This window comes from Piliocolobus tephrosceles, chromosome 12 (genome assembly GCF_002776525.5).
Source record: "Piliocolobus tephrosceles isolate RC106 chromosome 12, ASM277652v3, whole genome shotgun sequence".
Classification (NCBI taxonomy): Eukaryota; Metazoa; Chordata; class Mammalia; order Primates; family Cercopithecidae; genus Piliocolobus; species Piliocolobus tephrosceles.
Window position 1 is genome coordinate 15,581,021 of NC_045445.1, and position 13,976 is coordinate 15,594,996.

At 38.7% G+C, this 13,976-nt stretch overlaps 1 protein-coding gene across 2 annotated transcripts in view; it reads left to right on the top strand.

Moving 5' to 3' along the window:
- The window catches only part of FGF13 (fibroblast growth factor 13), a 561,456-nt gene that overhangs the window by 344,061 nt on the left and 203,419 nt on the right, over positions 1-13,976 (top strand). The window contains exon 3 of one of the 2 annotated variants that reach the window (XM_023202562.2): positions 6,947-7,114. The exons of the other annotated variant lie outside the window; for it this stretch is intronic. Coding sequence (XP_023058330.1) covers positions 6,947-7,114 — 168 coding nt within the window. The remainder of the gene's footprint in view (positions 1-6,946; positions 7,115-13,976) is intronic. 2 annotated transcript variants of the gene reach the window in all.

Below are 13,976 nucleotides of genomic sequence, written 5' to 3' on the forward strand. Positions count from 1 at the left end.
TGGGAGGTTGATGTGCACACCAGTGCATTCCCCTCTCTTCCTGGTCTGCATTGTATGGGCCAAACTCTCCAGAATGGAATAGCTGAGTCCTTGCAGGATGCTGAGCATCTTTGAGGGTCACAAAAGTGTTTCCAGGATTGGTGCTAACTTTTCACAAAGAGGTTTGCAGGCCAAAGGGACTTTACCCATCAAGTCCAGTGATTCTCAAATAAGGCAATTTTTCCGTCAGTTGTCAGGGCGGAGATTGGGGGGATTTGACAATGTCTGGAGGCATGTTCGGTTGTCACAACTTTGTGGAACAGTGCTACTGGCATGTAGCAAGTAGAGGCTAGGGATACAGCTCAACATCCTACAATGGACAAAATAGCCCTTCACAACAAAGAATTATTGGGCCTCAAACGTCAAAGGTTCCCGTGCTGAGAAACCCTGACCTAGTTTAAATCCCTTATTTTTTGACATGAGGCAGCTGACGCCCACTGAGTTGAAATTCCATTCTAAAGGTTACACAGAAAGCATCAGGTCGGGGTGAGGCTCCTGGTTTTGCAACTCCCAGAGTGCATTGCTCAACAGTTCCATCTCTGGCAGGGACACTGTTTCCTCCATTGCAGGTACCATTTACTTTGTTCCTACTAGGTGCCAGGCAATGGGCTAGGCTCTTCATTTACTACCGCTTCATAACGCACACCTTCAATGTAGGCATGACTATCCCTAGAAGGGGCTGATTTTGTGCGTGCAAAACAACTGTATGAAAAGCGTTATAGGCCATTAGGAAAGCAAAAATGATTACAAAAGAGACTGAGACATGGTTCTCGTCCTGGGAGCTTACATTCAGGTTGTGGAGAAAAGATATATGTCAAAATAATGATCATCGATCTTTTTACTTAAGGTCCATGATAATAACCAAAAACCTGGCCCAAGGCACCACAAGATAAATTTCTTAAAACGTATATGGAAATTAAGAGTTAGGAGAGGGAACTGACCATATGTCTTAGCATCGTGGGAAGGCTACATAGGTCAAGTAAAATTGTTTGTGCGTATTATGAGTCAGCACTATCCTAGGTCCCACATATAAATGGTCAATGAGACATACAATGTCTCTGCCTCACGGGGCTAATATTCTTGTAGGGAGAGCCAGACAAGAGTCAAATACATACATATATAAGTAATTATAGATTGTGACAAATCGAAACCTCCTTAAGGTGGTTAAAAGGGCATCTCTGGCCGGGTGCGGTGGCTCAAGCCTGTAATCCCAGCACTTTGGGAGGCCGAGACGGGCGGATCACGAGGTCAGGAGATCGAGACCATCCTGGCTAACACGGTGAAACCCCGTGTCTACTAAAAAATACAAAAATCTAGCCGGGCGACGTGGCGGGCTCCTGTAGTCCCAGCTACTCGGGAGGCTGAGGCAGGAGAATGGCGTAAACCCGGGAGGCGGAGCTTGCAGTGAGCTGAGATCCGGCCACTGCACTCCAGCCCCGGCAACAGAGCGAGACTCTGTCTCAAAAAATAAATAAATAAATAAATAAAATAAAAGGGCATCTCTGAGGAGGTGACATTTTAGTGGAACCCTGAAGGACTTAAAGGGGCCATTTGAAGGACATAAAGGGGTACAAGGCCTTGAGGCAGGAGAAAGCCTGGCATATTCTAGATACTAATGGAAAGCTAACGTGAGCCAGAAGAGAGGTGTATAATGAAATTCAGGAAGTGGGGGGCCACCAGGGTAGGGAGTTTGCATTTCATTCTAACATGAAAAGAGCAAGTTAGCCTGAAGAAACGTAGGATGAAGTTCTAGTAATGCTTGGAGAATGAGGAGGTTGCAAAGGAGAAGGTAACTGAAATTGCCAAACATTTAAAAGTTGTTTCTACCTTGGACAAATTGAAAGACCATTAGTACTGATCTGTTCCTTTCAGTGAATTATTTACTTAAGTTACTCATGCACATTTAAACCTGCTACTTTCATAGTGTTCATGGTGGCAGTAAAGCTTAAATCTTATGTAGAGATAAGTAGATGGTTAGCTGAGAGGTTTAAAAATGGAGGTCTTGAGCTAACACATCTTGTGGCTGAATGCACTTTTCAGCATGACAGGTGCTCACTAACATGAAAGAGTAATTGCTCTAATTACCCCATTTTTTCTCTCTTTCTGATCAGTTAAGGACATCTGATAATCTGTATATTTTGCCATATTTTCTGTTTCATAGATTTTTAAAGTATTTGATTGTTGGAGTCACTAATATGTGTCTAATAATTTTGATTGGTAGTCCCGTTGCTGTCTACATTGCTGTGGCCTTGGAGATCTCAGATTTGCTTTGATTTAAAATCATGTATCATTAATTATGTTGCATTATCTTTCAGAAGAGTTTAAGGCAAACAGCATCATCATGAAATAATTGAGGGCTTGTTAACTGCTTCCAGCTTGAAGCCAGCAAAGCTTGCGAATTATAGTGGCCTGATGAGGGGGCAGATGCCTCTGTGGCATTGTCAAAATAGTTTCCTAGGCTGTCTCTGGTTGCTTTTCTGTCTTTGAGTAAAGGAAAAGGTTTTTTGGAGACAGGGGTAAGCTAATCTTGGAAGCTAAAAAATACTGAAGAACCCAATAACTGTCTAATGTGTTGATGCTTTTATAAACTTGTCTCACTTTATTTATTTATTTAAGTTTTTGGAGATGGTGTCCCACTTTGTCACCCAGGTTGGAGTGTAGTGGTGCCATCTTCGCTCACTGCAACCTTATGCCTCCTGTGTTCAAGCAATTCTCCTGTCTCAGCCTCCCAAGTAGCTGGGATTACAGTCGTGTGCCACCATGCCTGGCTAATTTTTGTGTTTTTAGTAGAGATGGGGTTTTGCCATGTTGACCAGGCTAGTGTTACACTCCTGACCTCTGGTGATCCACCTGCTTTGGCCTCCCAAATGCTGGGATTACAGGCGCGAGCCACCAAACCCGGCCAAAGTTGTCTTACTTTAGACTTGTTGACAAACACACTGGAATGCTTGCTACAGGATAGACTTTTTCAATAACTTACTACGTGACTTTTAAAAAGTTGCTTCCCCTCCTGAGATTTATTTTTCTTATGTTTTAAAACAAAGGAGTGGCATTCAATTATCTCTAAAGAAATTTTGTTTGAAATGACATAGAGGATTGCATCACAGTGTTTGTCATGTAGTAAATATTTCAGTAGCTGTTTTATGAGGCCAATGTTATGTCTATTGATACAACTTTTATAGAGGAAATCAACAACTTTTATAGAGTATACCAAGACATTCCAAATATGGGAAAGATAAATGATTAACTTATTTAGTTTACAATATATTTAAAGGATACACTGCATTGGAATTTTTTTTATTGTATCAGAGATTAAGGTTTCTATAGATTGGTTCTTTCTTTACCTCTAGTTTGAAATGGGAATACTATATTTCTGTGAACATGAGTACGTTAGGCCAGGTCAGCAGGCTTAGGCTCCGTCAAACTCTCTCGTCTTACCATGACTGCTCCCTGACTGTGTCCTTGACCTTTACAGTGGCAAAACAGCAGTGCTGCTGCTGAGAAACCAAACTACATGCGAGCTTGCCAACCTGATGGTTAGTCAGTGGAACAACATTTGCAATAGGAAGTAGCTCTTTTATAAATGGTGTTTATAACTATCATCCCACCACTAAAGTCACTTATTCTTATCACCTCTCTGTCTGAGGATGCCACCTGTCAATGTCTGTGTGTCTGTGGATGTGTGGATTTGCACGTGTGCACTTGTTTCCTCCTACTCTGTACTACTCCTGTGAGACTTTGCAGTCCTGAATAGGAGGGCTGTGTTTTCAAGGCTGGGGGCACTGTCTATATGGGCAAAATTTTCCCCCAGAAGCCTATTCCTTGGCAGCTGTTCTCATGGGGCTCAGCAGCCTTTCAAAAACATGGGGCTTCCAGATCCAGAAAGAAACCATGAGTCACTTTTACCTCCTTATCTGTCTTGAAGAGTCAAGTTGAATTTCTGACATCGGAGGAAGCTTTGTGTAAATCTAATGTCTACCTAATCACTGGAGTTTTTTGTCCACCTCCAAGACTGTATAAATCTATTTTTCGGTAGGGCAGCAGTAGTCACTGAATGGAAGGTGGACAAATGGTTCAAATGAACAGGGAATGTACCAGATTGGGTAAAATGGAAGAAAACATTGGACTAAGCCAGGGAAAAAAGAAACCCATTCCTTTTTCCTATCTTAATGGGCTGGATTCTTTGCAAGCTTCCCTTTCCCTTCCTAGAGCCGGTACCCCACGGATGCATTGCATCCTCATCACTTTCTTAGGGAATTAGAACAAAGCTACCCACCTGTCTTACTGCTGGAGTCTTGTGGGAAGTCATCTTTCATTCTTTCTGCTGTCAACCGCACATACAGCCACTCTCCTACTTGAGGGAGCCCTGGGAATAAGTGCATTTGATATAATAGTTTTAATTTCCCATCCAAAATATCTCCAATTAAAGAGATTTTATAAACCAGAGTAATGTGTTGCCTATACAATGCCACTTCTGGTTTAAAATCAGTGTTTCTAGCTCTTTTGCCAACATAACATCAAGTTACTGTTGGTTGACTACTCTTTTGTTTCTGTTTTGCTTGAATTGACTGACATTTGAGGTATTGAGTAGAGACAGCCTGAGACCCAAAGCTGACCCATTAACTCCCAGATGTTCACGATTTCCAAGGAAATGTTCTGTGCCTGTGGTTATTGTTCAGATGACTCCTTAAACACTCTCATCTTGGCACCTTTTGCACTTGTTAAATTCAATTTGAAGAAAGAACAGAAGACAGGGAGAATTTTGTGGAAAGCAATTATCCTGCACTTTTATGACCTTCATGTTTTTCCCATCGTGATGAATTTGGGGGTTAACACTTGTATCAGTCAGCATGTAGCTTTCACTAGAATTTTGTTGTGTGTTACAGATAACCAGTTGTATCTAATTAAACAACAATGATGCCAGTACAAGGCATTTTCTGGGAATTAATGACCAGCTGGGAAAAGCTGATGGCTGGAGAGTCAGCCAAAGGCTATTAGCTTCAGTCCACTATTAATCTCCAGAAATGCCATTTGTGACATCATTGTTGGTATTGAACAATGAAAATGGAAGACAATTTACTGTTATTTGTCACGTACTTCTGAATAACAAATTCCTTATGCATTGTCAAAAAGTCATTTTTTTCTCTTTTATCCTCCAATTGTCCTTCAGTCTTACATGTTTTCTATACAGCAGTGGATGAAAATGGAATTTCTCAGATTCCATATAATCTTGGGTGCTTCTTTTTTTAAAGAGTTCCAATTTGGGGAGTTTTATTTAAATATTTTGGATGGTAAAACTAGAATTTGTCTTCAGCTGTGATGCTGGAATTTGATGAGTGTCTATATTATCATAACTATCTGCTCATGGCAGGAAATGGTTACAAATGTTTTGAATAGCAGCTGTTGCTAGCAAAGATGTGCATTCAACGAGATTCTAAGAAGTTAGAGTCACATTCCTAGTAGATGAAGGGAACCCTCTGCAGAAAAAGCTGTCGTGGTGTGTCTATATAATATTTTGATTGCTGCTGCTGAATGCTAGAGGAAAATAGAGAACTGACTAAAATATTCATCACCATCTTGCATAATGTAATGACTTATAAAGGGAGACAACAATTCCTCATAGAGTCAACCTATCAAGAACTTGTTCTAAACTCATAATACTAACTTAAAAGTTATGTTGGTTTTTTATACCATTTTTTCCTTAACATGAAAGCAAGTTCTTAAAACCCCTTAAGATCCCAGCCAATGAGCTAGGAATGTTTTACCCAACACAGCAGCTTCATATCCCATGTAAATTCAGCCACCGTTTGTTTATTTATTTATTTATTTTTACAAACACCACGGTATTATTCACCCCCCAAGAAATTTGCTTAGTAGTATCAGTCCTCCTAAATGCATGTTAAGTGTATGCATTTCAGGTAGTAGAATGAGTCAGCTCATCATTAATCAAAGCTTTGGAGGCACTGACTCACTTCTGGTGAAATGGAATGGCCTCACTGGGAAGGGTGTTAAAGAAAAAAATTCATGCTGGGGTCAGTTCCCTGTTTCTGAAAATGCAGATCAAACGTGCACCTATTTTCATGGAAGGTTTTCAGAATAGAGAATGTAGCAGTGAACCCTATCAAGGCAGATATCTTGCTTTTGCAGGGAATAAAAATAATAGTGATACAAAAACTCTAGTGATATACTTAGGAAGCATATAAAGAGCCTAGAAAGAAAATGTGGACTGAGAGGATCCTGGTGTATACTGAAGGCCAAAATTATTAAAACAGGCCTGGCTCTTTTACAATCCAACAAGGTAGTCCTATGACCAGGTGTTGCTTCGTGGGCTCTCAGCTGGAATCTCTTGTCTTCATTAAGGGGTTTTGAACATCTGAAGAATGTTTGCAACAGCTTCAGTTCTCTTTGGAAATCAAAGAGTAAAGAGCAGTGACTTTGATTCTTCTGTCTGTCTCCGTGTATACTGCTTGGAAGTAAGGCCCGCACCAGGAGCTAGACCCAGAAAAGAAACAGAAGCAAATTTACTGATAATGGGTGGACCGTAGCCAGTTTAACCTATAAATATTTATATTGTATCTCAATCTGAAACCTATAAGTTCTACATGGTGTTTATTTAGATACAACATGAGTGTCCGTATTAAAATACGTTTTTGCACTTTGGGTATGATTTAACACTGTTTTCATTGTACTAGCAACAGAGGTATATACATTCGAGTAGCTGTTCGCAAGGCTTTAGTATTTTAAACTAAGCCCATTAAAATAAAATCACTAAGCTATTAGATGTTTTTCTTTGAAACTTTTCTTAGGGCTGTTGTTTTAGTCTTCCCTGGGAGTAGATTTGATTTAAGACATTCGCTGCTTTTCTGAGGCCCTAACTTGAGTTCATTTTGTTATGTGGTGACCACAGTTCTGGATGACGCCCCCCCTGGCACACAGGAATACATTATGTTACGACAAGATTCCATCCAATCTGCGGAATTAAAGAAAAAAGAGTCCCCCTTTCGTGCTAAGTGTCACGAAATCTTCTGCTGCCCGCTGAAGCAAGTACACCACAAAGAGAACACAGAGCCGGAAGGTTTGTGCACGACAGACGCGTGTTTTGCTTGTTTTCTCTCATTCTTCTTTCTTTCTCTTTCTTTTGGATTGTGCATTGCCCTCTGGTGTGCTGTGTGTTGTTCAGATCCTGCCATAGCTAGGAGGCCCCCTGGCTGGCCGGTGAAAGTGTTATACAGTCTCAGATGGGACGCTGTATAATATGGTCATCTCTGGCACAGCGCACAGCGTTACACTGCTTTTCACAGCTGAAACATTTTCAGTTGCTCTCATTTTATTGCCCCATTTGGGCTGGCAAAGTTGCTTGCTTCTGTAGCCAACATCTGGCCAAGTCTGTTCCCATCACCTTGCATTCCTGAAGCGGCAGTCAGCTGAGGAATGAAACTTCTAAAATGAAATAATGAGAAGATTGTTTCAAAAATTGTCAACTCTCCTTCACTCCATAAAGCTTCTGCATTGCACTCGACGAATGCTCATGATCTACTTAGTTTGCTGAAACAGGTCCAGATTACCTATATAATGCACGCCCCGTTGCACTTTGCCATGGTAAAATGCATGCCTACGGGAAACTATGAGTAGTTTGTTTTTTCTTTTCAGCTCAAGTACAGGTTTGAACAACTCTACTTGATGTTACTTAAACTGAGGTTAATAAGGTACTCACTGCAACCCGTATCACAAATACACCTTCAAAGTATTTCGTCTGGCCAGAAATGGTATTTATTCATTGTTTCCAACATTTTTGCATCTATCAAAGAGGAATATTTTTCACATTACAAATAAAATGTGGTAAATGTATTGCATCTGTTTACATTCCAGCTTCCAAAATAACATCTGAGAATTATAATGCAAATGCTAATACTTATTGGTAAACAGCCCATTTTCCCCTCACATTAAAGATCATTGAGGCAGTTTACCAATGAATGACATTTGGAAGTGACAAAATTCACCTGTTCTTTGGCAGTTGGTGTATACTTTTGTGGTTTTTGTAGAATTTCTAAAGGCGACCTTGTTTCTATTTCAAGTTGCCCTTTTGCATCATTAGAGGAATCCTTACGATAATTGTCTTTCTGATCTGGGAAGGACTGGCATGTGGGTTAAAATTTGGTGAGTAAATAAATTTCTCCAAATGTACTGTCGTCCACACTTTTGGAAGCAAAACTTCACAACTCAAAGTTTCCCCTTTTCTTCTTTCCAAATAGCGTTTTAGACAATCATTGGGAGAAAATGAGAAGCCTACATGTATCTGTGTTTAATTCAACAATAGAATAGAGCACTCATATTTATATTCTACCCATACTTTTGGTATCTAAACTATTCATGTTGAGTGTGACGACCGATTTCCACACATATTCATCTGGAGATATAAATGGTGAACCTTTACAGTGAGTAAAAGCAATCATTTGGTTGTTTAGTGGAGAAGATACTAACTTTATTTTGTACTTTAATGAAACAAAAAATTTTAGCTAGTGACAATTACTTTACTATATATACTACGTTCCAATATTCTCTGCTTTTTTTCTCTAAAAATTATAAACACACACACACAGACACACACACACACACACACGCAGTTTTTGTACTTGCAAATCAGTCTAAAAATTACAATTAGGTTTTGTTAAGAAACATAACCCAGTTAAGAGGCAGCTGATTAAATTCAGTCAAGCAATCAGTTAGATAATTAAAATTTTTTTACAATCTTTCAGATTTTAAAAAACAGTTAAGACCCCATTCCTTTTATTATTACATACAATTTTGACAGGATCTGTTATTTTCAAGTACCATCTGGAGTGTATTGTCAATACTGTTATGAATATTTTCAGATATAGAGAATTCTTAAGAGAATAGGTAGCAGTTCAACTCTCTTCTACAAAGTTTGGGTAGCTTTTGATCTGTCATTTAATCCACATATTGAGCTGTTGCCATTGTGTTTAATGGGGCTGCCATCCTTTCACTTGTGTCCTGTGATGATGGGGATTGTCTTATTTCAGATTGGAGATTTTCCTTAGTCTTGCCCTCCTTTCGGGTTTTCCTGCCACGATATCAAAGCTAATATTTCTGTCTTTATTCTTATGAATGATTTGTAACTAGTATTAAAGTCAGAGGTTTTCTGGGATGACATTTAAATACTATTTGCAATCTTACTGTACCCCGGCAAGCAAGATCCCAGAATCTAATTTTGAACTCGGATCTTAAAATGAAAACACTTGATCTCTACACAAATTAACAGGTTCCAGAAGACTTTAGATGGGGGCGAAAGAAAACATGCTGTGGAGCTGACCTTGGATAAATAAGGAAACATTGCCAAGAAATTAACATGCTTACTTCATGTAGGATATCGAAGCTCATCATTTCCAGGAGGTGAAGTAACTGTGGGTTTCGAAGGGTTCACTGGTCATTCTGGCAACCTGGAAGATTTTTGCAGGTGAAGTAATTGTGGGTTTCGAAGGGTTCACTGGTCATTCTGGCAACCTGGAAGATTTTTTGCAGAACTGTTTTTTAATTGCCATCAGATATAGTGTTCAGTTCCCTCTTAAAGTTGTTGTAACATTTTATTATAATTAGTAGAAATAAAAGACCTCTTTTTTTTTTTTTTTTACAAATGGATAGTGTTTTGCATTAAAACGGTGTCTACACATTGAAACATTTCATTGTTATGTGAAACATTTTGAAGAGATACTCCCTGTCATGGTCTCCGTGCCAAAACATGAGACCTCAATTGACCTTGGCTGTGGATGCCCACCAATTCTACAGCAGGTGAAGGCAATGGACAGGGTGGTTAAGCCATACATTGTTTGGTCTATGCAGTGTCAACATGCTAGTACAACCTCTCCTAATGAAGTTATTTTTTTATGCAATGTTAAAACCCCCAAAAGAAAAATTTAAAAAAAATTTAAGCCTTTTGGGGAAATAAATGTTTGAATTGCATAAGCTTTAGAAATGATTAAGTAAATTAAACAGGTTTATGTGTATTATGATACAGTTGGAATTACTAAATTGATAAAAATTATCCAAGTCTTTTTTAATTAGTGTAGATAAAGTCTTGCTATTTCTTTTGTTTGGCAGAGGTTTATAAGGGCTGGGCTATTTTCATAGTTTATGACCTCTTACAATTTGCTACAGATAATTTAACATTGTTTATAGTCACCCATCTTTTTAAAGATATTTTTGTATTATGCCCAGGGCCCTCAGAATCCATATAAAATAATACATAAAGGGACTAAAATATCTCACTGGCTTTTCAGGATACACGAAGGCCAAATTACACTTTGGCAAAACTACGTTTCTATTTATGAATATCCAATTCCGAAACGATTTTTTAAATCTGTTCCAAACATTTGTGATTTTCAGTGACATGATTATTTCTATAAAAACCACTTATGATACAATATTATGTGAGTGCTGGAATTTGGCTGAAAAAGTGCACACAAGTATCTGAGAGTCTAATTTGGCCCAGTACCAGCAATGTTCTTTGTTAAAAGAAAGCCACATGGAGAGTGGAGATCATTACCAAAATCTTTTTCTTACCGTTCCAGGAGCCTTTTGGCAAAATAAAGTATAAGCTTGATAGCTTTATTTTTTTGTTCACTTTATCTTTCTATGCCATGTGTGCCAAAATGAAATCACTAGTTTAGAGTAACTCCTGGAAGCCAATCTAATATTAGCATAGTTGTCATTTCCTAAATGCCACTCCTTGGGCTTTTACTGATGTTCGAATATTGTTAAAGAGAATCACACCAAGATAAACATGCTTGCAAGTAGATAGTGCTGGAAATCTACAGAGAAAAGTAAATCATGGATTCCCAGCATTTGCTTTTAGGGTTGAAAATTCTGATTACATAGTAAATGTGAAAAAATTAATGCAACATAGGAAAGTAGTACAGAGCTTGGTGATATGTCACCATCTTTTTATCAGGCATTTGGGCTCTTTCCTATAGTCCTCTTTTCATGTGATCTCACACACACACACACACACACACACACACACACACACACACACTCTGTCTCCCTTAGGGCATTCGTAACCTTTTTATTCAGAGAGCCATCCAATCATTGTGGCTTTGGTTGGAGAAGAGAATCTGTACTGGAGACTGATGATAAAGTATGGCAGCTTCCACCAACCAAGAGAAAGGAAAATTATATGCTAAATGGTAAGGGGGTATATTTGTAACTACCATGTCTGTTACTCTGATAATGCGTTGGGTTATTCCAGAAAGAGCATATGTCACCGTGAATATCAGTCTTGCGTTACTGATGGGAGAGGAGGAAGTCAGAGGAATGCTAGGGAACATGCTGAGGGAAATGTTTTTCATCTTCATGTTTTTTCAACACTGTTGTTTCCTGTTGTACCTTTCTCATCTTAATACTAATTTTCCTTTCGAGAAAAATGTGTCAGCGTTAATTTGAATTAATAATTAAATAAAACTAAACTATGGTTATTAAATCATTTTGTCACTAAGATAGAGTTTAGGGTCATAACCTCTGATGTTTGTCAGCTGAAAATATCTTGACTTTCAGGAAAGACATAACTAGGTTCCATGTCTGTCTCCTTTAGAATAATTGAGGGAACATTCATTTTCTATTAGAAAAGCATGGGGTCTTGGTTTGCATTTCTTTAATGATCAGCGATAATGAGCTTTTTTTTTTTCTAATGTGTTTGTTGCCTGCATGAATGTCTTCTTTTGAGAAGTGTCTGTTCATGTCCTTTGCCCCCTTTTTAATGGGGTTGTTTTATTTTTCCCTTGTAAATTTGTTTAAGTTCCTTGTAGGCTCTGGATATTAGACCTTTGCCAGATGGACAGACTGCAAACATTTTCTCCCATTATATATGTTGTCTGTTCACTGTGATGATAGTTCATTTTGCTGTGCAGAATCTCTTTAGTTTAATTAAATCCCATTTGTCAATTTTTGGTTTTGTTGCAATTGCTTTTGATGTTTTCGTTATGAAATCTTTTCCCATGCCTATGTCCTGAATGGCATTGCCTAGATTTTCTTCTAGGGTTTTTATAGTTTTGCGTTTTATATTTAAGTATTTAATCCATCTTGAGTTAAGTTTTGTATAAGGTACAAGGAAGAGGTCCAGTTCTAATTTTCTGCATATGACTAGTCAGTTTACCCAGCACCATTAATTAAGTAGGGAATCCTTTCCCCCTCCTTGTTTTTTGTCAGGTTTGTCAAAGATCAGATGGTTGTAGGTGTGCGGTCTTATTTCTGAGTTCTCTATTCTGTTCCATTGTTGTAAGTGTCTGCTTTTGTACCAGTACCATGCTGTTTTGGTTACTGTACCCTTATAGTATAGTTTGAAGTCAGGTAGCATGATGCCTCCAGCTTTGTTTTTTTTGCTTAGGATTGTCTTGGCTATGCAGGCTCTGTTTGGTTTCATACGAACTGTAAAATTGTTTTTTTCTAATTCTGTGGATAATGTCAATGGTAGTTTAATGGGAACAGCATTGAATGTATAAATTACTTTGGGCAGTATGGCCATTTTAAACATACTTACTTTTTCTATCCATGAGCATGGAATGTTTTTCCATTGGTTTGTGTCCTCTGATTTATTTTGAGCAGTGGTTTATAGTTCCCTTGAAGAGGTGTTTCACTTCCCTTATTAGCTGTATTCCTAGGTATTTGATTCTCTTTGTAGCAATTGTGAATGGGAGTTCGATTTGGCTCTCTGTTTTTCTGTTGTTGGTATATAGGAATGCTCGTGATTTTTGCACATTGATTTTGGATCCTGAGACTTTGCTGCAGTTGCTTATCAGCTGAAGAAGCTTTTGGGCTCAGACAATGGGGTTTTCTAGAGATAGGATCACATCATCTGCAAAGAAAGACAATTTGACTTTCTCTCTTCCTATTTGAATTTCCTTTATTTATTTCTCTTGCCTGACTTCCGTGACCAGAAATTCTAATACTATGTTGAATAGGAGTGGTGAGAGACAGCATCCTTGTTTTGTGCTGGTTTTTAAGGGGAGTGCCCCTGGCTTTTGCCCATTCAGAATTATATTGGCTGTGGGTTTGTTATAAATGGCTCTTCTTATTTTGAGGTATGTTCCTTCAATAATTAGTTTATTGCGAGTTTTTAACATCAAGAGGCGTTGAATTTTACTGAAGACGTTTTCTGCGTCATTAGAGAAATGCAAATCAAAGCAACAAGGAGGTACCATCTTATGCCAGTCAGAAAAGTGATTATTAAAATGTTAAGAAACAACAGATGGTAGTGCGGCTGTGGATAAATAGGAATACTTTTCCAATGTTGGTGGGAATGTAAATTAGTTCAACCATTGTGGAAGATAGTGTGGCAATGCCTCAAAGACCTAGAACCAGAAATACCATTTGACCCAGCTATCCCATTACTGGGTATATACTTAAAGGAATATAAATCATTCTGTTATAAAAATACATGCATGCATATGTTCACTGCAGCACTCTTCACAGTAGCAACGACATGGAATGAACCCAAATGCCCATCAATGATAGGCTGGATAAAGAAAATGTGGTATATATACACCGTGGAATACTGTGCAGCTATAAAAAGGAAAGAGATCATGTCCTTTGCAGGGACGTGGATGGATCCAGAAGCCATTATCCTCAGCAAACTAACACACAGGAACAGAAAACCAAACTCCACATGTTCTCACGTGTAAGTGGGAGCTGAACAATGAGAACACATGGTCACAGGGAGGGGAACAACACACACTGGAGCATGTTGAGGTGGGGGTATGCGGGGAAATCAGAGCATCAGGAGAAATATCTAATGCATGCTGGGTTTAATATCTTGGTGATGGTTTGGTAGGTGCAGCACACCACCATGGCACACATTTATGTAACAAACCTGCACATCCTGCACATGTACACCCGAACTTAAAAAGAAAAGCATGGGACCATGTGTT